The sequence below is a fragment of the Myotis yumanensis genome, unplaced genomic scaffold, assembly GCF_028538775.1.
Source record: "Myotis yumanensis isolate MYYU_CA2020_CCGP unplaced genomic scaffold, mMyoYum1.0.hap1 SCAF_11, whole genome shotgun sequence".
NCBI lineage: Eukaryota > Metazoa > Chordata > Mammalia > Chiroptera > Vespertilionidae > Myotis > Myotis yumanensis.
Window position 1 is genome coordinate 5,729,746 of NW_027223762.1, and position 25,852 is coordinate 5,755,597.

The window sequence follows — 25,852 nt, forward strand, 5'->3', positions numbered from 1 at the left end:
GGACCTAAAGCCAGGTGGGACTGAGTGAAAAAGAATGGGAGGTTGGTTATGAAAGGGAACAGAGAGACAGAGTTTGTGTATATGCCTGTGTCTATGTGGAAGGTGGCCTTGGCTGAGGTTAGGGAGTTGAGTCCAGCTCCTTAATAAATCAGCAGATACACATCTCTGTGTGTGAGTTAAATGGTGCTAGCACTGCTAGAAGATTAGAAATTTGAAACCTAGCTCTGGCTTTGTCTCCCATTGCTGGGTAAATTTGAGCTTATCATTTGTCCTTCCTTTTTCCGCTTCCCCCGACTCCCCCCGCCCCCCTCTCCAACCACTCAGCCTGGTGATTTTACGATAAAAAAAATAGTTACCTTTCTACAAATATTCTTCTTCAATGGAGTCATTCATTTTTTTGTGGTAATTTGGATCCTTTTCATAAATTGAATTAGGAGAACTTTGAGTGGATGTGTGGGAACTTTTGTGGTGAGATTCTAATCATCTGCTCTTTGATAATCACCAATAAGCTGCTTTCAAACTGACTTAAATAGAGAGACACCAGGGAAAAGGCTGGTGGTGAGGAGAGGCTAAGCCTCTCCAAGATATGTGGGGTGAGGCCAGGTGGGGAGCCTTGGCCTTGGCTAGAAGCCAACTTCCGTCTCTCAGGGAAACACTTCCTTACCTGGTCTTCCTCATTACGTGAGACACTTCCATTGTACCCATGGATATCTTATACTAGTAAAAAGATACAAAAGAAGTGCATTTGTTATGTCCTCTGGGAACTCATGTTTAGAAGAATTTGCTGGCCTAAAGATCAATCGTGAACATAACAGATAGTCTGATGGGGCTTTGAAGGAGCAATAGGATACCCAATGATCAATTTATGCTTAGGGAATGAGAGTTTACATAGGAGCACAGAACGGAAAGTTACTCCAAAGATCAGCTAAGACATTTGCTGCCTCTTGAAGACTTCTTCCAGGAATGCTGACTTGTATCCTGGCAAATAATTTGTGTGTTGAGGTAAAGGAATGCCAGAAGACTGAAATTTTGGACTTGAACATGCTTACATTTTTTATTCTCATTCTTCCACCAACTGGGATGGCTTTCTTACGCCCTGATTGGCATGCATAGGGAAACCTGAAAGCATTTCCTGGGATTTACTTAAGGTAAAGAGTTTAGTTGATCAAAGAGATGAGAGAACTCGGTAGTTAAAGACTGTGGTTTATAGGTGTGGATTGAGGTGTGGGTTCTGGCAGAATTATTTCAGCATTTTTGTCTTTGAGCTCAATAAATCATACCTTCAGAGTAGTGTTTGTCTTGTGTATTTTTTTAAGTTTTAAATTTTTTTTTTAAGATCCAAGCTTTCTAACTGTTGTGCCCTCATGAAGCCACTGTCATAAGACTGCCACCTGCCTTCCTCCCCTTGGTGATAAGGCATTGCCTGGCCAAGATTTAGCCACAAGGTGTTTCACGGTTGAGCCTTCTTGGGAAGCTTGCCTCCTCTCTGCTGAAAGTATAAATTAAAATGCCATTATGTGGCAGTGCCCTATCTGCATCTACCTGTCTGTCTGTCTATCTATCTATCTATCTATCTATCATCAATCTATCTTTGCCAAAGTGAAAAAAGATATCACTATCCCCATACCTTCTCATCATTTCCTTAAATCACAAATCCTACAATGTAGGCTCTCTGAATATGCCAGAAAAGGATCTCATGAAAGTTTATAAGATGCCTTGAAACCGTTACCTTCTAAGCAGTTTCCCCAAACTTCTTGATCTAATTAGAAATGGAATGTCGGCATGGTGCACCTCTCTGGTGATAAGGACTGAGCTTTTGTCTCTCAGCTGCTCCAGGCTTAACATGTGGAAGCTGCACATCTGCTCTCTTTGACAAGGGCTTTGAAGTGGAGTACAGGGGCCACAGCTACGTGATGTGGCCCTAAACTCTAATGGGTTTGCTGTAAGTTTCTTTTTACTGGTCACTTCCATCACCCACATCAACAGTTAGGAGCACCCTAGCAAGCCCTGTTTTACACCCTTCATTTGTAAGTGAGTCTCAGCAACTTGGAAATACTCCCATGTAAGCATGGTTAGGTGTGGGGGTTTGGTTTCCAACTACCTCACAAATGTAGTTAAGTCCTAAGGAGCGGGAGGTGAGATGGTTTGGAATAAGTGGAACCACAGGATTGTGCAGGGTATGGAGTTCTCTCTCCCAGGACCAGGGCCCCACACCACATGCGCATCTGCACAGATACACACTCTGGGGCAGGCAGAGTGCTTAGTAGTGTGGACGGCTTAGCTGATCGGACAGAAGTAGACAAACGACACAGAAGTACCATATTGAGTGTAGCGTTTCAGTTTTACAAAATGAAAAGCGTCTGGAGATGGATGGCAGTGATGGTTGCACAACATTATAAACGCTTTTAATACCACTGACTGGACTCTAAAAAACTGTTAAGATGGCCCCACCAATGTGGCTCAGTGGTTGAGCATTGATCTATGAACTAGGAGGTCCCAGTTCGATTCCCGGTCAGGGCACATGCCTGGGTTGCTAGCTTGATCCCCAGTGGGGGAGCATGTAGGAGGCAGCTGATCAATGATTCTCATCATTAATGTTTCTATCTCTCTCTCCATCTCCCTTCCTCTCTGAAATCAATAAAAATATTTAAAAAATGGTTAAAAGGTCCATTTTATGTCATGTGTATTTCACCACAATTTAAAAAATTGAAAAAAATTTATATTCCAGTGCTATGAAATAACATTCTCAAATGTTTTGGTCTCAGGACCTTTATATGCTTAAAAATTATTGAGAATGTCCTAAAAGCTTTTGTTAATGTGGTTTCTATCTGTCAATATTTATAGTAGAAATTAAAATAGATACATGTTAAGAAAAGGTCAATGGGGAAAGAAGAGGGACATATGTAATACTTTCAACAATAAAGATTAAAAACAAGAAAATAGATACATTTTAAAATAATTATTCATTTAATAAATAATATCATTAAATGTTAATATAACTAGCACATTTTTATAAAAATAATTATATTTTCTCAAAGCAAAAGTAATGTAAGAGTGGCATTGTTTTACATTTTTATAAGTGTATTTATTGTCTGTTTTAATATAAGACAGTGAGATTCTTAAATTTGCTGCTCCATTTAGTCTACATTCCCACACATCATATACCCTCTGGAAAACTCCTTTGGATACTTGTGAGAGAATGAGAATGAAACAAGAAAATAAAATCTTAGTTTATTATAAAAAATTTTGATCAAAATAGTCATGGACCATTTAAAGAGTCCTGGGAACCCCAGGGGTCCCCTCCACCACATTTTGAGAACCACTGGTCTAGAATAAATCCACAGCCAAGTTAATTTTTTGTTATGTTTATGTTTTAGCCCAGGGGTGAGCAAACTTTTTGACTCGAGGGCCACAATGGGTTCTTAAACTGGACCGGAGGGCCGGAACAAAAGCATGGATGGAGTGTTTGTGTGAACTAATATAAATTCAAAGTAAACATCATTACATAAAAGGGTACGGTCTTTTTTTTTTTTTAGTTTTATTCATTTCGAACGGGCCAGATCCGGCCCGCGGGCCGTAGTTTGCCCACGGCTGTTTTAGCCTCTGTTCATCTAATATCATCCGAGTTTGAACTTTAGCAATTCAATGTATAACTTCTATGATTTCACATTAAAGAACAAGATGACCCCTTCAGAAAAAAGTACCATATTTTTTCCTAAGTTTATATAACAGACAAACAACAGCCATCTCCCCCAAACTCTGCACCGTTCTATTGGGAACATCTTCAGAAGCTACCGAAATAGTCAGGTGTGGAACTATTTTGAATTTTCCTACTCAACTCACTTGAGTGGGACACTCACAGACATGGAAACTTTGTGAAAATCAGGGAAAGAAAACCATGTTTCCCCCAGGCTATGCAAAGTTCACCCCCCCCCCCCCCCCCCCCCCCCAAGCATGCACTCCTATGTCCTGTGGAGTGAGGACTTCCAGTGTCTGGGGCGGGAAGGCTGACCTGTCCAGGGACCGTGCCTAGAGCTGTCTCCTGGGCTCGGTCCTGAGCTGTCAGCTGTCACTGCCGTGCTCGCTGCTGGACGTGCCTGTTGGAGGACAAAACTGGAATTAATAGAAACGAAGGGAACAGAGGGAACAGCTCCGATGAGGTTTGGAAATGAGAGGGCACCAGAGGGTTGGGGGTGAGAAACAGTTGGATGGGGCTGAGGCAGAGGGGTCTGAAGTTGGCTGGTGGGCACTGAGGCCCGAGAGGCAGGCAGGGAAGTTCTCGCTTGAAATCTGAGGAGTTCAGACACGAGGGAGCCACTGAAGGGTTACGCAGAGTATTGACACAAGGGAGTTAGTGAGAAGTGGGGCAAAATGACGTCACTGGCTTGGCCACTAATGTGGCTTGGAGGTCCTGGAGAGAGAGATATCTCTTACTCAGGTAGTTATTTTGGTCTGTTCCTTGATTCCTGAAATTCCTTCATCTTCCACATTCTCTAGATTATATTTTAAGGTCAACAATGAACGCTCTGGGAAGGTTGCATGGGCGTTTTGGCCACACATCTGTTTGGCTGGGGAGAGCACACACATTTGCGGCCAGCAGATTGTATTCAGGCTGCACACGGGTTTGATTCGGCTTTCAGTGTCAAAGCATTAAGAGCAATGGTTGACAACATGTAAAAACATAGGGCAAGTTCCCATAAAACGAAGAAGTGTGAACGTTTTTACAAATTGGGAGATCCGACCACCGGAGCCCACAGGAAGGGCCAGCAGCCCCCTGAGCCGGGCTGGTGCGCTCCACTTGCCTCAGTGGCCTGTCCTCCTTTTCATTTTGGGCCCCTGCCTGGCCCCTGCGGGTATTTTATTTTATGGCCAGATCTGAGGTTTGGGAAGAGGAAGCCGACTTTCACAGGAAACCAAAGGATGGGTCATGAGACAAGAGACCTCAGTGAAGTGCAGGGGCCGGAAGGTGGGCAGTGAGAGTGTGTGGGACGGGGGAGTCCCATGCACATGAGGAGCGTCCTGCAGGTTGGGTCACCTGGAGGTGAACAAGTGAAGAGCACCACCTTAGCTAAAACACTTAGTGGGGCATTAGGGCAAGAATTGTAGGAGGAGAAGGAAGAATGAGTGTAAAAAATGATTTCAAGAAGCTGTGTTGCAAAGAGGAATTTGGGGATCTTTGATTTTTTTTTAAATCTTCACTTGATATTTTTCCCTTTGATTTCTAGAGAGAGTGGAAGGGAGGGTGAGAGGAGAGAGAGAGAGAGAGAGAGAGAGAGAGAGAGAGACATCGACGTGAGGGAGACACATTGATTGGTTGCCTCTTGCACGCTTCCCTACCGGGACTAGGGAACCTGCAACCAAGGTACATGCCCTTGACCTGGAATCGAACCTGTGACCCTTTGGTCTGTGGGCGACCCTCTAACCCCTGAGCAGCCTGGCCAGGGCTGATTTTGCTAATTTTAAATCTGTGATTGACTTGAGCATATCTCTATAAGGATGCATGTGATAGAAAGTAGCACTTTCTCTCGTTGTCCTTGACTGACAGTTTATAACTCCAAGGAGTCCAGTCTTAGCCTTGGTTGTTCTTATTAAAACAGAACACCGCCAGAGTATAGAACAGAGTGAGGGGCCAACTACAGATCTTACCTGTGTTCAATGCATGTTTGCTATTTTAATATGCAAGCAGCAGTGCCTTCGAGTGGTTAATTCTACCTTTTTTACAGAAGCAGGATAAGTTGAGCAGAGCCCATGTGGGGATTTGTTATCCACATTTCCTCATGCATTTGGATACTGTCCATTGCCTTTTATCACTGGCCAGGTGGAATCTGTGGGGTGAGCGTATCAACTAGCATCGGCTCTATTGCAGTCTGGGTTAGTGCTTTTATTAGCTTTATGCCACATGCAAATTTTTCCATTTATTTTTTGTATTTGTTTTATGATATAGCTTGATCCAATAACTCACTATGTGTGAATGTGCATGTGTGTGTGTGTGTGTCTGTGTGTGCGCGCATGTGTGCGTGCGTTAGAACATATCTATCTTGTCTTTGATGCAGACTGTTTTTAGGAAGGAAAATCTCTATCACCCTTCTGCAGTGGCTGATAAAGAAGCTACTGTTCTTCTGTGGTGACTGCAATTTCACAAGCACATTTGCTATGATTTTTTTCTCTCCCAGTAAAACAAACAGTGGACAAGAGAGAGATTAAAATTCAACATGAACTGGAAGCAGCCAGTAGCTGTCCCTAATCCTAATCCTAACTATTGTCAGCCAACTAATCAATTCATTAATGAAGTCACCAAATAATTTTCAGAACATACTATGTGTCAGATAAGGTGCCAGGCACCGAGGATATGGTATTGCGTCAGATGGACAAACATCCCTGCCTACATGGAGCTCATAGCTGAGTGGGGAAACACGCCGTACCCAAGAGAAAGAAATCAAGTATATGTCTCTAAGTCTATTTTAGAAATTGATAAACGTGAAGGGGAGAAAATAAAGTGAGGAAGGGGGATAGGAGTTTCAGCAGATTCACACGCACTCTGTTCTCCTTTCCTTGGGACCTTGGTCACCTCGGTTATTGCTGGTTGACAAAGTGTGGATGGGACGGACAGAGTTCTTGACATTCTAAGAAGAAATGATCTGTATAAATATCTCAGGGCTCCACTATCCCTGGCCATCCCCCAAGTTTTCTAGTTCCCGTGTCTCTGCACATGATCATTTAAAGAAGTCTTTATTGTTGAAAGTATTACAGATCCCCCTTTACTCCCCCTATTGACCCTCCCACCCTCCATCTGCACATGGTCCTTCCACTCCTTGGAGAAGGGCCTCTGACTCTTACCTGTCTCCTTTACTTCTTCCTATCTGACCGGACCCTCAGGGCTCAGCTCAAATGTCACCTGTTCATGTGGTTGTCCCTACGTCCCTATCCTGGAGGGACCCTTTGCCTCCTCTGGACTTCTGCAGCACCTCTGGGTACCTTTCTTCATGGTACCCGACGTATTCAGCCTTGTGAGTGCTATCATTTATTTACCTGCTTACCTTCTTATGAGCTCTTCTAAGTTCCTACAGACTCTTGCCCACACTGCCTCTTGTTCTCCGTCGTCTCAGATCAGTGCCTGCCATTAAGCAGGTGTGAATGAACGGCAACGCCTGTGATTCCTGCAAACGACACAGGAGCACACGGGCTGAAAAGTCACCCACAGCTGTAAGTTCCCTCGATGTCTAGACCACACCCCCTCCCCAAATCCTGACCGAGGCAGCTTAGCTCCTTTTCTTTTCCCAAGTAGAAATAACTGTTTTCTTTCTTTTTAAAAGAATATATTTTTATTGATTTTGAAGAGGAAGGGAGAGAGAAAGAGAGACAGAAACATCAATGATGAGAGAGAATCATTGATCGGTTGCCTCCTGCATGCCCCCTTCTGGGGATTAAGCCCACAACCCGGGCATGTGCCCTGGCCGGGAATCGAATGGTGACCTCCTGGTTCATTGGTCGACGTTCAACCACTGAGCCACGATGGCCGGACAATAACTGTTTTCTTACATGGTTTGCAATACTTGTAAACATTTTCACACAATGCTGGGAGGTACAGAGAAAGCCACAGTCACCCCCAATTCCATCACCAGACAGAATGCATTTACCATTTTGGTGTATATTCTCATCGATTTTTTTTTTTCGTTGTATAAAAATCAGACCTATTTTATAAGGATCACATCCTGCCATAATTGTATCAATTCCTCTCTTTGTTTACTTAGCATGTCGTGACTGTCTTTTCATGCACGTGCAGGCAGGGAGCTCAGTGGTCGAGAGAATGGCTTTAGAGCCTTGTTCTTTGAATTCAAACCATGAAGCTGTCACTGACTAGCTGTTGACCCCGGAGAGCTAGTTAACATCTCTATTTACCAGTCTCCCCATCTGTAAAAGGAATGCGATACAACACTACTTGTAGGAGGATTCAGAGGATTCAGTGGGCAGACAGGCAGACCCTTGGACAGCGCTGGCTCCGTACACAGGAGCTCCTGTATTATTATTTCACTGTTTTCAAGGCTGCCGTCTTCTATTGCGTGGCCGCCTCCTAGTCCGTGTAATAATTCCCGTACCGATGGACATTTCGGCAGCCTTTGGCGTTCGCTCTTATGAATAATTAATGATGCAGTAAACATCCTGGTCACACATCCTTGCACACGGTCTGATTTATTTCCTCAGGATACATTCCCAGTGTGAACCGTGGGACTTTGTGATTCACACGGTTACACAGTGTTCTCCGGGAGGTTTTCCTGAACCGGTTTACACCCCCGTTATCCTGGCGTGATATGTTTTCCCCTGTCCCCTTCCGGGCGGCTTGCTTTCCGCTCCTCTTTTTATCAGGGTCGTGCAGACGTTCGATGCATCAGCCACTGAAAACAGATGAGGCTGAGCACAGGGTCCGCAGCCCTCAGGGGGGCTGCTTTGCTGACAGTTTCCTGACTGAGGACAGAGCCCCTGCCTCTGGCCAGCCCTGCTGCTGGGGACTCCCGCAGAGTGGAGGGAGCCAGGCCTGGGCATTCCTTCCCAGGGCCAGTGGAATGGCGGTGGCCACCTGGGCCACTCAGAGTGGCCGGAGCCCTGTGGACACGTGGGGCTGCCCAGGCTGGGGCAGAGGCTGTGTGGTTGGCTTCCTCCTGGGAGGTGCTCGCCCTTGCACAGGACTTGCCTTCTGTAGCTTGTCTTTGGAGCTGAGCGGTGACTCAGCAGCAGCCTGCTGGCTGGCTCCCTCACCCCCGCCCCCTCACCCCCCCGGGAGGTTGTCTAGGAACACAGACCAGAGGAGAGGAAAGGGCTGTGGTGATGCCCAGGCCTCCAGCCTGAGGGAGTTCTGGAATTCGCTCGTTCTGGGTGGCCGAGAGCAATAGAATGGATATTAACCTTTTGCATGTGACTTAGAGGCTTTACGTGGGAAAGCATTCTCTGGGTTTTCTCTCTGAAGACCAGAACTTTTAGAAATTCATCTTTGATCCTTGAATATATTAGACCCGAGGAGTTTTTTTTTTTTTTTAATATTTTATTGATTTTTTACAGAGAGGAACGGAGAGGGATAGAGAGTGAGAAACATCGATGAGAGAGAAACATCGACCAGCTGCCTCCTGCACACCTCCTACTGGGGATGTGGCCGCAACCAAGGTACATGCCCTTGACCGGAATCGAACCCGGGACCCTTCAGTCCGCAGTCCGACGCTCTATCCACTGAGCCAAACCGGTTAGGGCCCGAGGAGTTTTTATTTTCTTCTTATGACAGATCAAAAATTAAAAAAAAATTATTACAAATTCAAGGATTTCTTGTATTTTAATGTACTCCTTAAAATTTGATAATTTGGAAATAGTAAACAGTGCAGGGATATTCTGAGTAATCTGAATCATCCTGAAGGTGTCGTATTATTCTGATTGCCTTGCATTATAGGATTTCAATATAAGTACAATTTGCCCTGGCCGGTGGCTCAGTGGTTAGAGTGTCAGCCCTTGAACTGAAGGGTCTCACGTTCAATTCCCGATCAAGGGCATGTACCTCAGTTGCGGGTTCACTCCCGGACCCCAGTCGGAGCATGTGTGGGAGGCAACCAGTGGATGTTTTTCTCTCTTTCTCTCTCTCTCTCTCTCTTTCTTCCCCTCCATCCCTTCCACTCTCTCTGAAAGCAATGGAAAAAATATCCTCAGGTAGGATTAACAAAATAAACAAATAAATATAAGTGTAATTTTTCTGGCACACTAACTCCAATTATGGTGGTCTGCACGTGATATTTTCCTTTTATTTACGCAAAACCCTGGATCACAATTCCCACAATTCTCATTAGTTAAGCAAGATACAGGTAGGGTTGAATTTCCCCTTCATTCTTATGGCTATTACTTCATTTCCGATTTATTGGGAATTGGTCTGTGGTGGACGAATAGTGGCAAGACTACAAAACAGACACGTGTTTGCATTTTTCCCGGGACCTCAGTGAGTGTCCCCAAGCTCGGAGCTTTGGGAGCAGTAGGCTCAGCCAGAGCCGACCCTCTGCGGGCAGCCGGGGCCGGCCACGCCTTTGAAACTGTCTTAGTGCGAGTGTGTCTTCCTGGCAAAGACACTGTTAGCAAATACAAGACAGACTCTCAGAGAAAACCACTAACCTTCACTCCAGACCAGTGATGGCGAACCTTTTGAGCTCGGCGTGTCAGCATTTTGAAAAACCCTAACTTAACTCTGGTGCCGTGTCACATATAGAAATTTTTTGATATTTGCAACCATAGTAAAACAAAGACTTACATTTTTGATATTTATTTTATATATTTAAATGCCATTTAACAAAGAAAAATCAACCAAAAAATGAGTTCGCGTGTCACCTCTGACACGAGTGTCATAGGTTTGCCATCACTGCTCTAGACTCATCACATGGAGCATGCTTTGAGTTGCAACAAAAGGTTAACCTTGCTTTTATCTTTCCTCGTTTGCCAACTTTTGCTTGTCTGACACCAGACATGCCACAACTGAACTCTGAAAGGACAAGCATATCGGGGATGGGGGGAGGGAGATCCCCAGCTCCTGTCAGCAGCCAAAGTATTAGGACAATCTGTGGTTCGGAGCTTTCTGAACTTGCAGCTTCCAAACACGTGTCTGTGGTCTTCTTATTCTAGAGCAGTGGTTTGAAATGGGGGATGATTTTGTCCTTCAGGGGGACCTTGGACAATGTCACAACCCTTGGGGATGGGGAGGAGATGTGGTACCCTGTGTAGAGACCAGGGAAGCTGCTAACCATCCTATAGGGCATAGGGCAGCCCCTCCAAGAAAGAATCACCTGCCTTCAAAATGCCCACAGTGCCGAGGTGGAGAAACCTCACTGTGGACATGTGCCAGACCAGGACGTCTCCAGGGAAGCCGGCTGGCTGCCAGGAGGGGGCTCCAAGGTGCCATTTACTTGGAAACTTGGCACAGGTCAGGGTTGGGCTCTCTCTCAGCCTTGCAACTCTGGAAACTCACTCACCAGTGTCCCAGAGCCATCAGACTCTCAGAAATGGACTTGCATAGCAACCCACAGGAAACTGCGCACTAAAACTTTCCCCACCTTACGAGGCCCCACTAGTCAGCAGAACTGGTGGTCAGAGTGAACACTTGTGTTGGCTGCATAGCTCACATACTCCCGGATGGCAAGTGCCAGGGAACTGAAATTGTCAGGAGGTGCCTCCGGGATCCTGGAATCAGACGAGGGAGATTTGGGGGGAGATAATCATTACCTGAAACCCTGAGGTCTAGAAACTTAAAACTCCACTCAGGATGAACTCATCCCGATAACACTCTTCTTTAGAAAGTGGCAGAATGGGTCTTGGCAATCAGCTTTGTTTCCATTCTAACCAGCTGCCTTTCCTGACCCATATTGATTCTTTTAAAAAAATATATATTTTTATTGATTTCAGAGAGGAAGGGAGAGGGAGAGAGAGATAGAAACAGCAATGATGACAGAGAATCATTGATCAATTGCCTCCTGCATGCCGCCTTCTGGGGAACGAGCCTGCAACCCGGGCATGTGCCCTTGACTGGAATCGAACCAGGGACCCTTCAGTCCGCAGGCGGGCACTCTAACCACTGAGTCAAACTGGCCAGGGTCCATATTGATTCTTTTAATTAATCTACTCTAGTCTGGCCAGCTTGGGGGAGAGGAATCGGTTCAATAAAAACGTGTCAGGCACCATGGTGTACTAGGGGTCATTCATATGAAAATCGATATTAGGACACGGTCCCTAACTGGAGGCTTTCTCAGCCTATTGGGTGGCACCGAGGTGGCAACATTTTAGAAGAATGTGAGCAGGGCAGTGACAGGGCCACTCAGGATTCTGTGCAGGTTCAGAGGACACATGACACGTCACTTGCAGTGTCTGCCTTCATCTCTCAGGCACTGATGTTAGTTGAAGCTTTGACGGGCAACCTTATTGCTGTGATTCTGAGACCTCTCGGGGGTCATTACCCTCCTATGTCCTGTCTGCTTGTCCGCTTGATGTTCCTCGTTCTGTTCCAAGATCGGATGTCAGGTCTCTGGGTGATGAAAGAGTGCAGCAGGCCGCCTTCTCTTCACCTCCCCCTCTCAATAACCGAGGCGGTCGTTTGGTCCATTTTGAATGCTGCCGTCAGCCCACCAGGAAATAGAGCCGCGCTGGAGGGCTGTGCACAGATGAGGCAGTTCCCCCTCACAGTGTGCAGAGGGGGATTCTGGGGAGACTAGCAACACTGCGTGAAGCTGATGAGTTTTGCCAGGATCCTGCTGAATCGCTCAGCAAAGTCAACACCTGCTTATGTGCTTGGTCACAAGAGATACTCTCTTCTTTTGATCAGCTGCACACGGAGAGGCAGAGAGGCATGGGAGGGACACACAGGAATAGGAACCTGTGGTGGCTTGTTAAGCAGAGGGGAGAATAGATTGGATGTGTGCATTTTTCTGCCCCAGAGCCTGCTGCTTGGGGGCTTGTTCTGCCCACTCCTCTCAGTCCTTCCTGAACCCCAATCCTTCCTGAACCCACCCCAACAGCTAAATGTGGGTCTGGATTTTCTACACTAATTGAAACCAGGCAGACCTGCCTGCCTGCGTCCTGGCTGTGGCCCTCATTAGGTGTGGGCTCTGGGCGAACAGCTTCTCTGAGCGTTCATGTCCCACCTATAACATTTGGGATAACAGCATTTACCAATTGCAGTGGCTGATGACAGAGGTGACCTGTGGGAAACCCCTGGGAAGGTTCCTGGCATGCTGTGGGGACTCAGAAAGTGCTGGTTATCATTTTCTGTGAGGAGGCTGCACTTAGAATGTGAATGCCCTAAGAGGGGTGTGAATGACATACATTTACACCTAAAGGTACACTTTCCCCCCAAATCCAGGTGTTTCTTGTTATTTTTTTATAGGAATCATAGTGATGGAAAATGAGGCAAGGCATAAGAATTCTCAGTTTTGCCCTGGTTCACTGGTTGGAGCATCGGCTTATGCACCGAAGGGCCATGGGTTCAATTCCTGGTCAAAGGCAGTTGCCTCAGTTGTGGGTTCACTAACTGCACCGAGTTGGGGCGCATGCAATCAATCGATGTGTCTCTCTCACATTGACGTTTCTCTCTATCTCTTTCTCTCCCTCTCTGTCTCTCTTCCTCCTTCCCTCCCTTCCACTATCTCTCTGAAAAGCAGTGGGAAAAATATCCTCAGGTGAAGATTAACAACAAGAAAGGGTTCTGAGTTTTGGGGGCGGGGAGAGAAAGGGACAGCCTGGGATGCCACTTATTCACCAGGCATTGACAGAGGGCCCACTGGGTACCCATTTCTGTAGAAAAGATAAACTGGGCTAACCTCACAGTCTGTCTGTCCCTGGGCCAGCCCTGTCCCTCTGTGATGAGCTGGTGCCCAGCAGTGCTTGGGGTTTCTTAGAAGCACTCAACAGCCTAAGCTCTTTGTTAATTCTTTATTTCAGTTAATTTCACTTTCCCTTAACATGTGCTGCATTTGGAAAGAAGTCTGAAAGGAACAGGATGACTGTTTTAGAAGGCACAGCAGCATTTCTTCATTTTATGTGAATGCAAGTAGCTGAGGCTGACTCAATGACAAGCTGCTGGGAAGCCGAGGAGGAGGAGGAGGAGGAGGAGGAGGAGGAGGAGGAGGAGGAGGAGGAGGAGGCAGAGGAGGAGGAGAGGGAGAAGCAAAAAGAGGAGGAGGATTATTTTAGCTCCTGAGTTGATTTTATTTATCCCCGCTGAGATTTCTCTACCTCTGCTGTCAAGAACCCTATCTCAGAAGTTCAGTTTGGTTGGGAGGAGCTGCATTTTTCTGGGATCGTCTCCCTTAGCAGCTCTCTTAGAGGCGGGAATCATTGAAGGGTTGCCTGCCCATTGTTTGTTGGGACCAACCTGGAAACTGTTCTGCTCTGCTTCCTCTCCGTTGCCTCCGTGATGTTGTCAGGACACCTTTATTGTTTAATGTGTGGTTTGGGGCCTGTGGACTCCTGGGGGTGGAGAGGGCGGGCTCTGAATCTTTGTAATCCCCGTGCCTGGCACGGTGCCCTGCAGATCTCAGATGATAAGGAATTCGTGCTCAATGATGGACATTGCCAGAGGCGCTTCTTTCAGTCTCTTTCTGAAGCTCACAGTCAATCTTTCCTTCTTCCTCCCCAAACCCACACCTTTGGACCTGGCATTGATTGGAAAACATGGAAATCAATGGACGGATGCTTAGATCCTGATATGAAGCTATGGGAATGCGTCCACATGAGGCAAGGCTAACCTTTTTGGGAACTGCAATTTTTTAGCTTGCTTATTTTTTTTTTCAGAGAGAATGGAAATTTGTGCTTTTATTTGTTTTGATACAAACTTAATTCTCCCTCCATATACACCCCCCACATGCACAGCCACGCACACAAGCATGCAGACACGCATGCGTACACCCATGCATTAACCAGAGGACTCTGACCCGGCACGTATAGTCATTTCTAATCTGTGAAATCTAACAGTGAAAAAATAAAGCAAAATCGAATTTGGCCAGCCTCTGAAACCTATTGATTTTAAATTAGAGCAGGAGTGTTAATTCTGTTAGGGCAGGCACACTCAGAACTCGGTCTTGGAAATGAATTAAAATGTATTCATTAGAGATTTGCAAGTATATCGTTGATGAATCAGCTAGGAAAGCAGCACTCCTCGAAGAAACTGTGTGGGAGATGAGTGACTGCAGTCCTAAGTCCAGTGCCTTATTTTGTTGGCCTTGGGGTCCCTGGAGATGCCCCAAGTGTCCACTGTCATCAAGATCTGAGAGTCCTTCAGCCTGAGAGTGGTTGTCAATCCTGAGGCTTGAGCTGATGCCTCTTGATCCATGAGTCCAGTGGGAGTGATGGTTCCATGGAGGGAAAAGACTGCCCCTTCCTGAGGGTTAAGTGGGATCTGAGACGTGGGCTAACCACCCATGTGCTGAGTGTGAGCTAGAATGTCTTGTCTTGGGTGTGTTTCCTCCTTGGAGTTACAACTTGATGGATGGTTTCTTCTGCAGGTGAGAGTGGTTTCCTGGCGGCTGCTTTGCACAACCGGAGAGCAGGATTCTTCTCTTCTTTGTGGCCACTCAATGCCTCTGTGCACCACACATTCCAGTGGGGGAAGAAGGGAGGAGCTTCTTGGATGACGATGGACATCCCACTGGCCAGGATGAGGGCAGAGTGTGTGACATCAACACCACAAGGGTAAGAGTTCCTCTCTGGAATGGTATTTCCTCTGGCACCGTTATTTGTCAAAGGCAGGTGAGAACGAACCTTACAGTACATGACACAAATGGAGGTTGCACACCAGGCAGACCACTTAGATTATGAAATCACTGGGCAGTGGTACAGGTGACTAAGGAGGAAGGGAGAGCACCAGCCGGGAAGGATTAGGTTGAAGTTGTATTGGGGGATGCGTAGGCCAACCCGGGAAGATTCCGTGTTCACATTGCCCCTCTCCCCCCACTTTTGACGTTTGTAGTTCAGACTTAAGGGAGTAACACTACTGTTTTTGTGACAAGATTCCGTTTGTGTCCATTTGAATCGGTCTAGCTTAAAATGGGTGCTGGGGAGCTGGGGTGGGTAAGAGTCTGGCACAGGTCACAGGTTGGGGACCTATAGGAAGTCCCCAGCCAGGGACACATTTTCATTTGAGTCCCATAATGTTGCAGATATGGTGGATCAGTTCTAATTAGACTTGAGCTATCCCACAGGGAAAACAAGATTTCCAGGTTCTTCCAGAGCACCAGAGATGCCCTGCACTGGCCCTCTCCTCCCACAAAGAGCTCAAGCACTGGGTAGCCTCTGCCTCTTCAAAGAGTGTGGACAGCTCACCACACTCACTAACTGACCCATTTCATTTGTTTAACTGACTTGTTTGGCCACCGGAGGCTTTTCATTTCACCATGCTTGGTTTGATCATTTTGTTAACTCACTGACAAAAGCATTATAGCCTTTTTCAATTATTCCAGATAAAAGGGAATATCTTTCACTAGACTAGGGGCAGCAATTAGCACCAGGGGCTGTGGCTGTGGAGATGATATAACATAATTCCTTCCATGGAAGAGTTAGAGTCTAGTGACAGCAATGAGCAGACTTGTGGGGGGTGGTGGTGGTAAGAAGAACTGTAAAACACATTATAGTATCTTGTGGGGGTACTAAAATAAAAGTGCGCCTGCCCTAGCTGGTTTGGGTCAGTGGATAGAGTGTCAGCCTTCGGACTGAAGGGTCCCAGGTTCCATTCTGGTCAAGGCCACATTCCTGGGTTGAAGGCTCGATCCCCAGTGTGGGGTGTGCAGGAGGCAGCTGATCAATGATTCTCTCTCATCATTGATGTTTCTATCTCTTTCTCTCTCTGTCATTATGTTTTTTATAAAGGTATGCTAACCTCTTGTCTGTGCTGTAAGTGACAAATATTTGTCCTCCATATTATCTTTTTAATGTTGCTCATGACAACATTTGTATGTTTTTCCATACAGTTTTTTACTATTATGTAATAAATTTTATTTATTTTGTTATTTTTTTCTATATTTTGAGTCAGAATTAGGACAGTATCATACACTTACAGAGAATTGACTTATTTTTACTTAGTATGTGTATAGTTTAATGTATACACACACGTGTATATATCTTTATGTATTTACCTTCCTATATAAACCTATAGTTACTATTTATACATATATAAATAGTAATATAGAAATAATATGTATACAAATATATAAAATACATAAATAATACATAAACACCTATAGATTACCTTTGAGCTAGAAAATGTTTTCTTTTTAAAAAAATATATTTTATTGATTTTTTACAGAGAGGAAGGGAGAGAGATAGAGAGAAACATTGATGAGAGAGAAACATCGATCAGCTGCCTCCTGCACACCTCCTACTGGGGATGTGCCCGCAACCAAGATACATGCCCTTGACTAGAATCGAACTTGGGACCCTTCAGGCCGCAAGCTGACACTCTATCCACCGAGCCAAACCAGCGAGGGCTAGAAAATGTCTTCTAAGTAGAAGTAAATGATTGGCTGTTAAATAAATGCTGGCCGGAATATAGGAATCTTGGAAGTCATGATGTTCAGCATCTGCTTTTCTTGATGACACTTTGAACATGTGAGCCAGCGTGCTGTTGAGAGCATGAGGGTGGGCATAAGCATCTCTGGCTTGAAGCTTCTGCTCTAACCCTTCGTAGCTGCATGATGCCGGCTCATCTCTTTAAAATTCTAGGGTAGTTGTGAGGAGCAAATGATGACACGAAGGTCTGCCTTTGCGAGGGGCTGTGGACATGTAAGGAATCCTTCCTACAGTGTGGAAACGTGGGAACTCCTTCCCCACCCCGTCACCTGCTGTGGGCGCTGTGGGACACACAGCCAAGGAAACCCACACTGCACTCCGGCCGCTGTGACTTGGAGAGGCTCAGCTTCCCTCTGAGCTGAAGCGTTTGATCTGATCCAGAGAGGCGTTCCTTTTTCTGTCTGTGGCAAGCCCCACAAAAAGAAACCTTTGCTGTTAGGATGTGTGTGGCTCTTATGATTAGAGTTTGTGGGATGAAGGGACCTCCTAATGAGCTTCTACACTGGCCTGGAGTGAATAAAAAGCAAGGAGGACAGGCGAGGAGAGATTTTACGGGTGATAACAGTGTTCTTTAGAGAAGCAGGACGATTGGGAAATGGATTGCATACCCAAGGATTATGAGACCGACTTATGCAGATAGTACCATGAAGGCAGACTCTGGCTTTCTATCGCTGGGGCTTTTCAGGAGAGCCAAGGAGATGAAAAGCAATCCACCAGAAGATAACATCCATTAAAGTCTTAGTGCCGGCTTAGCTAAAGCTAGCTCCTTGGAGCATGTCACTCCTATGCTTGCCATGCGCTTAAGCCTGCTTTCGGAGAGATGAAGTTCCATAAATATCTGGACCAAGCCATGAGCTCTGATTTAGATTCTTCAAAGAAGATATCTAACTAAAAATAGAAAACAGAGGTGGGGAAAATATCATGTCTTTTGAAGAGGTCAGCAAATCTATTCAACGGTGTGTCAGGCCATGCTGTGGTCTCTGGTTTCATGGGAGCACATAGATGGTGTCCCAGGAGAAAACACTCGTGTCTTCCTGATGACTGTAGTCTTCCTGCGGGGGTGGAGGACAGAAGGCTGTGTCCTATGGTGTGTACTTTTCTGAGGGGAAATCACTTGTCTCCCCCAAAGCCTTGGCTTTCTGTAAACATAGGGGGTAAACAAATTCTTTTCTGGGCCGGCTATCATCGTTCAGTGGTTGAGCATCGACCTATGGACCAGGAGGTCACGGTTTGATTCCCAGTCAGGCCATATGCCCAGGGCTTGATCCTCAGTGTGGGGCGTGCAGGAGGCAGCTGATCAACAATTCTCATCATTGATGTTTCTATCTCTCTCTCCCTCACCCTTCTCTCTGAAATCAATAAAAAATTATTAAAAAAAAAGAAATTCCTTTCTAACAGTTTCCTTCTCCGATGGTGTCACCATCCACTCACTTATGTCGAGTAGAAGGCACACCCTCCTTTAGCCTTTCAGCTTCCTTATCCCTTCTTTCCAGTCAATCACCAAGAACTGTCAGTTCTATAAACTTCGCTTTAATTCGTCACTTCCTCTTTTACACACCACTGCGGTCTGAGTTTGGGTCCTCTCACCTCGTTCCTGTTCTCTTGCAGTCCTGGTTCCTTGGCCCCAGCCTGTCTCCCCCAATCTTCCACCCTGAGACAGCGGGGTCTTTCTACGTCACAGTCACAAATACAACCAGGTCCACTCACTGATTAAGATTGTTTGGTGGTCTTGCCTACAGATCTTTAGATGGTTGTACAGCATCATTTCGTTCAATGTCATTTTGTTACTGCTTTGATCAGATGCCATGGGAACTTAACTTTTGCTTCTATCAATTTAGCCTGTGGTAAAATTGGTTTTGTTATATGTTGTTTCACTTAATGTTACAGAACCTGTCAACAACATTAAGTGAGGACTTACCTATGTACAAAGTGACTTTTGCATACACTTTGGTGCCTGGTGTCAAGAATTCCCTTTTCCCCTGTTGCTCAGCTCACATGACAATCTCCTGTCTCTGTTTTGTCTGCATCATCTGTTCTGAGGAAGCATCATTGTATTGGATGATGCTCAAAATCTATTATTTTCTCTCCGAGAAATGGGTCCAGTCCATCCTGGTTAGTGTCAGGACTAAAAACAGGCTGTATGTACTGGGCCAGTACAGACTTGGGTGCCATAGACTGGGAGTGTGTGGGAGACGGTCTGTGAGGGGACGGAGGAGGTAGGAGAGTGTTTGTGTCAGAAAACTGATAGTGCAATTAACTTAAAAAGGTTTCTTCCCCGGTGGGTACACCTGAAACACCATCCCATGAAGTGTAACGATATATTTAAGATATAGGGTACTTAAGGACAGGGAGATAATTATATCCTCTTGATTGTCCACTGCAAGCATAGGGAACAGGGCTTTCTCTTCAAGGAGTGAGACATTAGAACAGAAGGGGAAGCCTACCTCTTTGCTGAGAGCTGAGCTGAGCCCTCAGTTATGTGTGGGTTGGGGGCAAGGTGCCGAGCAGAGGAGGGAGCTGTTTCTGAGGGTGCATGACAGAGCCCCGGGGACCAGGAGCGATGAGCTACAAGCTGGACGGCACTAGCCTATCCCATCAGCACTGAGCATTCCCAAACGCGGCGCCTCCTGGCTGAGACTGGAGATGCTTATATCGTGTAAGTGACCCAAAATGCATTGCTTTTTTGGGGGAGGGTGAAAGGTACATTTTTTAGTAGAGAAATAAGAATTGGTGTTCATAAAAATGATATGGCCATCTTTCCTTTTTCCTAAAATATGGATTTATGAACCATAGTCTTTGGGCCTTTAATGTGGCCCATCCTGGAAAGGGCAGGTTATAAATAGGCTTGGCCAGGCCTGAGGAGCAGCGCTAATGCCGTCTTGTGCTCCTTCCAGGTGCAGCGTGACCTGCCTCGTCTCCCTGCCCAGCCAGCTCTCTGCCTCCTGTATCCACCATGGTTTTTGGTGAGTTCTTCCATCGCCCTGGACCAGACGAGGAACTTGTCAACTTGAACGTGGGGGGCTTTAAGCAGTCCGTGGACCAGAGCACCCTCCTGCGCTTTCCACACACCAGACTTGGAAAGCTGCTCACCTGCCACTCGGAAGAGGCCATCCTGGAGCTGTGTGATGACTACAGCGTGGCCGACAAAGAGTACTACTTCGATCGGAACCCCTCCTTGTTCCAGTATGTGTTGAATTTTTATTACACGGGGAAGCTGCACGTCATGGAGGAGCTGTGCGTGTTCTCCTTCTGCCAGGAGATCGAGTACTGGGGCATCAACGAGCTCTTCATCGACTCCTGCTGCAGCAACCGCTACCAGGAGCGCAAGGAGGAGACCCATGAGAAGGACTGGGACCAGAAAAGCAACGATGTGAGTACCGACACCTCCTTTGAAGAGTCGTCTCTGTTCGAGAAGGAGCTGGAGAAGTTTGACAAGCTGCGATTTGGCCAGCTCCGCAAGAAGATCTGGATTCGCATGGAAAACCCAGCCTCCTGCCTGTCTGCCAAGCTCATCGCCATCTCTTCCCTGAGCGTGGTGCTGGCCTCCATTGTGGCCATGTGTATCCACAGCATGTCCGAGTTCCAGAACGAGGATGGCGAGGTGGATGACCCGGTGCTGGAAGGGGTGGAGATCGCGTGCATCGCTTGGTTCACCAGCGAGCTTGCCATCCGGCTGATGGCTGCTCCCTGTCAAAAGAAATTCTGGAAACACCCTCTGAACATAATCGACTTTGTGTCCATCATTCCCTTCTATGCAACGTTGGCTGTAGACACCAAGGAGGAAGAGAGCGAGGACATCGAGAACATGGGCAAGGTGGTCCAGATCCTCAGGCTGATGAGGATTTTCCGAATTCTCAAGCTTGCCAGGCACTCAGTAGGGCTTCGGTCTCTAGGTGCCACGCTGAGGCACAGCTACCATGAAGTCGGGCTGCTGCTCCTCTTCCTCTCAGTGGGCATTTCCATCTTTTCTGTGCTCATCTACTCTGTGGAGAAAGATGACGACACGTCCAGCCTCACCAGCATCCCCATCTGCTGGTGGTGGGCCACCATCAGCATGACGACTGTGGGCTACGGAGACACCCACCCTGTCACCGTGCCTGGGAAGCTTATCGCCAGCACGTGCATCATCTGCGGCATCTTGGTGGTGGCCCTGCCCATCACCATTATCTTCAACAAATTCTCCAAGTACTACCAGAAGCAAAAGGACATTGACGTGGACCCGTGCAGTGAGGACCCGGCGGAGAAGGGTCATGAGCTCCCTTACTTCAACATTAGGGACATGTATGCCCAGCGGATGCACGCCTTCATTAGCAGTCTCTCCCCTGTGGGAATTGTGGTGGGCGATCCTGACTCCACAGATGCCTCAAGCATTGAAGATGAGGAGGACGTTTATAACATGGCGTCCTTGGAGAATTGCACAGCCAAATGAGCAGGGACGTTTGTGCCTGTATCTTGTGTCCCTTCGCGGCGATAGGTTAACACAGCTTTATAAACCTCAATGGGTTTGTTAAAATCATTTACTTCTCAGGGTGTACCTTTCAGCCATAGTTGGACATTCATTGCTCCGAAATGATAGAATCGTCTTTATTTTTCTCAGTGAAGTGAATTAAATGCCTTGTTCTGAAATTTATTTTTACAAGAAGGAGTTGTGATATGCTTTTGGAAAAAAAAAAAGAAGATAAGTGGGATTGGGTGGGATTTGTTGCTACGGCTTCTGTATCATGCTGTGTTTGTCATTTACTCACATTGAGCTATCAATTACTGACAAGTAGAATCAAAGGCCCAGCTGACTGAAGGCTACATGCATGTAAGATCCACAACATGAGACAATGCATGTAAATCCATGTTCACATTCTAGACATGGAAATTAGGAGCCTAATAAACTGCCTAATTCAGTGCGGAGAATGTCTTGGTTGTATGTTTATATGTCAAATGAGTCCATTTCAATATGCTCAAAACTGGCTTGGAGGGAAATGCTGTTTGGAGCCCCGAGAGTCCTCTCTGTTTGTTTTTGAGTTTTGGATATACATCAACAAGGGCCAGTTTTTTTTAAAAAAATTTTTTATTTCAGAGAGAGAGGGAGAGGGAGAGAGAGATAGAAACATCAATGATGAGAGAGAATCACTGATCGGCTGCCTCCTGTATACCCTACACTGGGGATCGATTCCACAACCCGGCATGTGCCCTGACCAGGAATCAAACCTTGACCTCCTGGTTCATAGGTCGACGCTCAACCACTGAGTCATGCCGGTTAGGCAGGCTAGTTATTTTTTGGTTCAAGAGGCTCTGCTTGATGGTGGTCAGCAGGTAGAAGACAGTGTCTGTGATAAAACACACTGTCCAGTGTAAATTGGCTAAATACGACCATGTTGAGGACATAGTCAAATTAGCCTCTATGAATGAAACATGGGCCCCTACAGATATGTTTCCAGTATATTCGACTGCTAAGATAAAATCTCGTCACCTGAAAATTGTGCAGAGCAGAGTAAACCTCCACACTCACAGGCAGAGATGCATTCGGATCCTGGAAGAAAGAAATGTACAAACACACACATGTGATTCACTACGCCCAGAGGAGTGAAACTTAAATCACTGGAAAAGGCTATGCCACTACCTACAGAATGAGCCAACATTTAAAAATAGCTTTAGAGACAGTAATGTCTGCATCTTATGTAGAAACTCCTCATAACAGAAGAAGACATACAGACTCATTTCCAGGGCAGTGACAGCAATTCCATCCCATGCGGAGAGAATTCAGCTGAAGCCTCCATTTCAGAGCTGTACGGTGACCCTGTCAGGCTGGTTCTTTGCCTGAGATCTTTGGAACGGAAGAGCCACATGGATCTCTTATACACTTTTTGTGTTTGCAGATGGATTTCATTGAAAGGACGTTGTCTGTAGGTTATCTGATGAAGGTATCTGACTCATCACTCCTCTTAATGTTTCTGAGACTTCTGAGGTGGAAATAACTGAACAGGGTTTATTGTCACTTTTGAATCTGGAGGCTTATTACTTGTATGAGTGTCATTCTTTTTCCCATTAAAAGAAACATTTCTTTCCCCACGAATGCCTTCGATGTTGGCAGAAATACAGTTTTGAAGCATAGCAATAGAATTGGGATCTGTTTTTATTAAAGACTTCAGTTACTAGTGAAGTAACTAAGACTGCTTATGTAGTAATAATAACAGTAATGGTAGTAATAAATAATAAAGTAGTGCCCTAGCTGGTTTGGCTCAGTGGAGAGAGCATCGGCCTGCAACTGAAGGGTCCTGGGTTCGATTCTGGTCAAGGGCACATGCCCGGAATGTGGGCTTGATCCCCAGTAGGGGATGTGCAGGAGGCAGCAATCAATGATTCTTTCTCATCATTGATGTTTCTATCTCTTTCTGCCTCTCCTATCTTCTCTGAAATCAATAAAAACATATAAAAAATAATAAAGTAGTAATAACAGCAACAGCAGTAACAGTGAGCTACTATGGAAGAGCTTTACCTATATAATCTCATTTATTTATTCCTTACACTATCCCCAGGACCAAGGGTTTATTACTGTCTCCATTTTAAGATGAGGAAACAGAGGGTCACAGGAAGAGGGGCTTGCTTATGGTCACACAGTGATGGATGGAATTAGGCTGAGGCCTGGAGCGATTCCAGAGCCCAGGCCTTGACCACAGCATGGCGCTGCCTCCGGCTCTGCTGTGCCCGGAGTGGGTTTAAGGGCATTTCAGGACAGAGATCATCTGAAGACAAAGTGCAACAAACTCTGTCAGACTTTGACTTTTCCAGTACGTGAGTCAAAAGGGGAAAATGCTGACTTAGGTACCTTTGCTCTCCTGATCCACAACACAAACTTGTTTGTTTAGAGCAGTGTTTTCTAGGATGTTCTTGACAACTGTAACAGGCTCTGACCCTTCCTTGGCCCAGCGGCAGACGCAGTGGGAGAGCTGTGGTTCTATAAGAATCTAGGAAGCTTGTGGGTTCTGAAGGTGAGCTTCCAAACCTAGACCCTTCTACTGTGGGTGGTTGTGGTTGGAGCATATAGTTGTGTTATCAGGTATTGATTCCTGGAGGTGGCTGGCCAGAGCACTCAGCAGTGTGTGGAGTAGTGTCTTCCTTCTGGGTTTGGCCACCTGGAAATCCCTCCCTAGAACTTCCTCACCTCAGTTCCCACCGTGATCTCCCGTCAGAGACTTGGCAGTGTCATCAGGGCTCTAGGGACAAAAAGCTGCAGTGTCTTGTGTTGTGCCACTCTTACTTTCCTGCAATCCATGCAGCTCACCTATTTTCTTTCTTTTTAAGAGATATTTATTGTTAAGATTATTACAGATGTCCCTCTTTTTTCCCCCCATTGCCCCTCTCCACCCAGTTCCCGCCCTGCCCCAGGCCTTCGCCACCCTATTGTCTATGTCCATAGGTAATGCATATCTACACTAATAAAAGAGAAACATGGTAATTAGCGTACGACCGCTACCCTTTTCATTGGCTAATCAGTGAGTATATGCAAATTAACTGTCAGCCAAGATGGCGGCCGGCAGCCATGCACTGAAGCAAACAGGGAGGCTTGCTTGCTCCAGTGACTGTGGACTCCAACGTTCCCTGCCTAACTTGCTGGCCTCTCAGCTGCAACTCTAAGCAACTATGTACTATGTTGCAAATAAGAAGCTAAACAAACCCCCAGAAACCAGCCAGACTGAAAGCCAGCCAGACCACAATATTGTATCAATGTTTTCAGCAGCGAGGCCTCAGAGCTAAAGCTGGGCCAGAATAAAAAAAAAAAAAAAAAAGAAAACAAGGAGCAGTTGGAAGCTTCAGTCACTCGCCAGCTGGAAAACAGCCCTCAGCCCCTCACCCAGACTGGCCACGCACCCCAGTGGACACCCTTCAGGGCAAACCAGCCAGCCCCTACCCATGCACCAGGCCTCTATTCTATATAGTAAAAGGGTAATAGGCCTCCCGGCCCTGGGATCAGCGGAGCAGCAAGGCTCCCGGCACCGGGATCAGCGTGACAGGGGGCAGCGCCCAAACCCCCTTATCACCCTGAGGGTCTGTGTGTGACAGGGGGCGGGGCCACAACCTCCCTATCCGCCCTGCTCTGTTCATGACAGGGGAAGGTGCCCCAACCCCCTGATCAGCCCTGCTCTGTGCCTGATAGGGGGGAGCTCCCCAATCCCCTGATTGCCCTGCAGCTCTGTGTTTGACAGGGTGCAGCACACCAACCCCCTGATCGGCCCTGCTCTGTGTGTGACAGGGTGCGGCGCCCCAACCCCTCCCCCCCCACGGGCCCTGCTCTGTGTGTGACAGGGTAGAGCCATAACCTCTCCATCGGCCCTGCCCCAAGTGTGACAGTGGCGGCGCCCCAACCCCCTGATCGGCCCTGCTCTGTGGGTGATAGAGGGCTCTGAGCCTGACCAGGGGCTGCACTTAGGGATTGGGCCTGCCCTCTGCCACCTGAGAGCAGGCCTAAGCCAGCAGGTCGTTATCTCCCGAGGGGTCCCAGACTGTGAGAGAGCACAGGCCGGGCTGGGGAACCCCCCCCCCCCCCAGTGCACAAATTTTTGTGCACCGGGCCTCTAGTATGCATATAAGATCTTTGATTAATCTTTTCCTGCTCCCCACCTCCCTCCCTCTGAGAATCCTCAGTCTGTTTCATTTCCCTGCCTCTGATTCTATTTTATTCACCAGTTTATTCTGTTCATTAAATTTCTTATTCATTTATTTTTAGATTCAGTTATTGATAGGTATGTATTTTTGTCATTTTGTTGTTCATATTTTTGATCTTTTTCTT

General features: G+C 46.5%; 1 protein-coding gene across 1 annotated transcript; it reads left to right on the forward strand.

The window, feature by feature from the left end:
* The first annotated feature begins 15,113 nt into the window (after positions 1-15,113).
* On the forward strand, positions 15,114-23,250 carry KCNS3 (potassium voltage-gated channel modifier subfamily S member 3). Its single transcript, XM_070428720.1, has 2 exons — positions 15,114-15,198; positions 19,965-23,250. Exon 2 carries the CDS (start codon positions 20,024-20,026, stop codon positions 21,497-21,499), a length of 1,476 nt encoding a protein of 491 aa, XP_070284821.1. The 5' UTR covers positions 15,114-15,198; positions 19,965-20,023; the 3' UTR covers positions 21,500-23,250.
* The last annotated feature ends 2,602 nt before the right edge of the window (positions 23,251-25,852 follow it).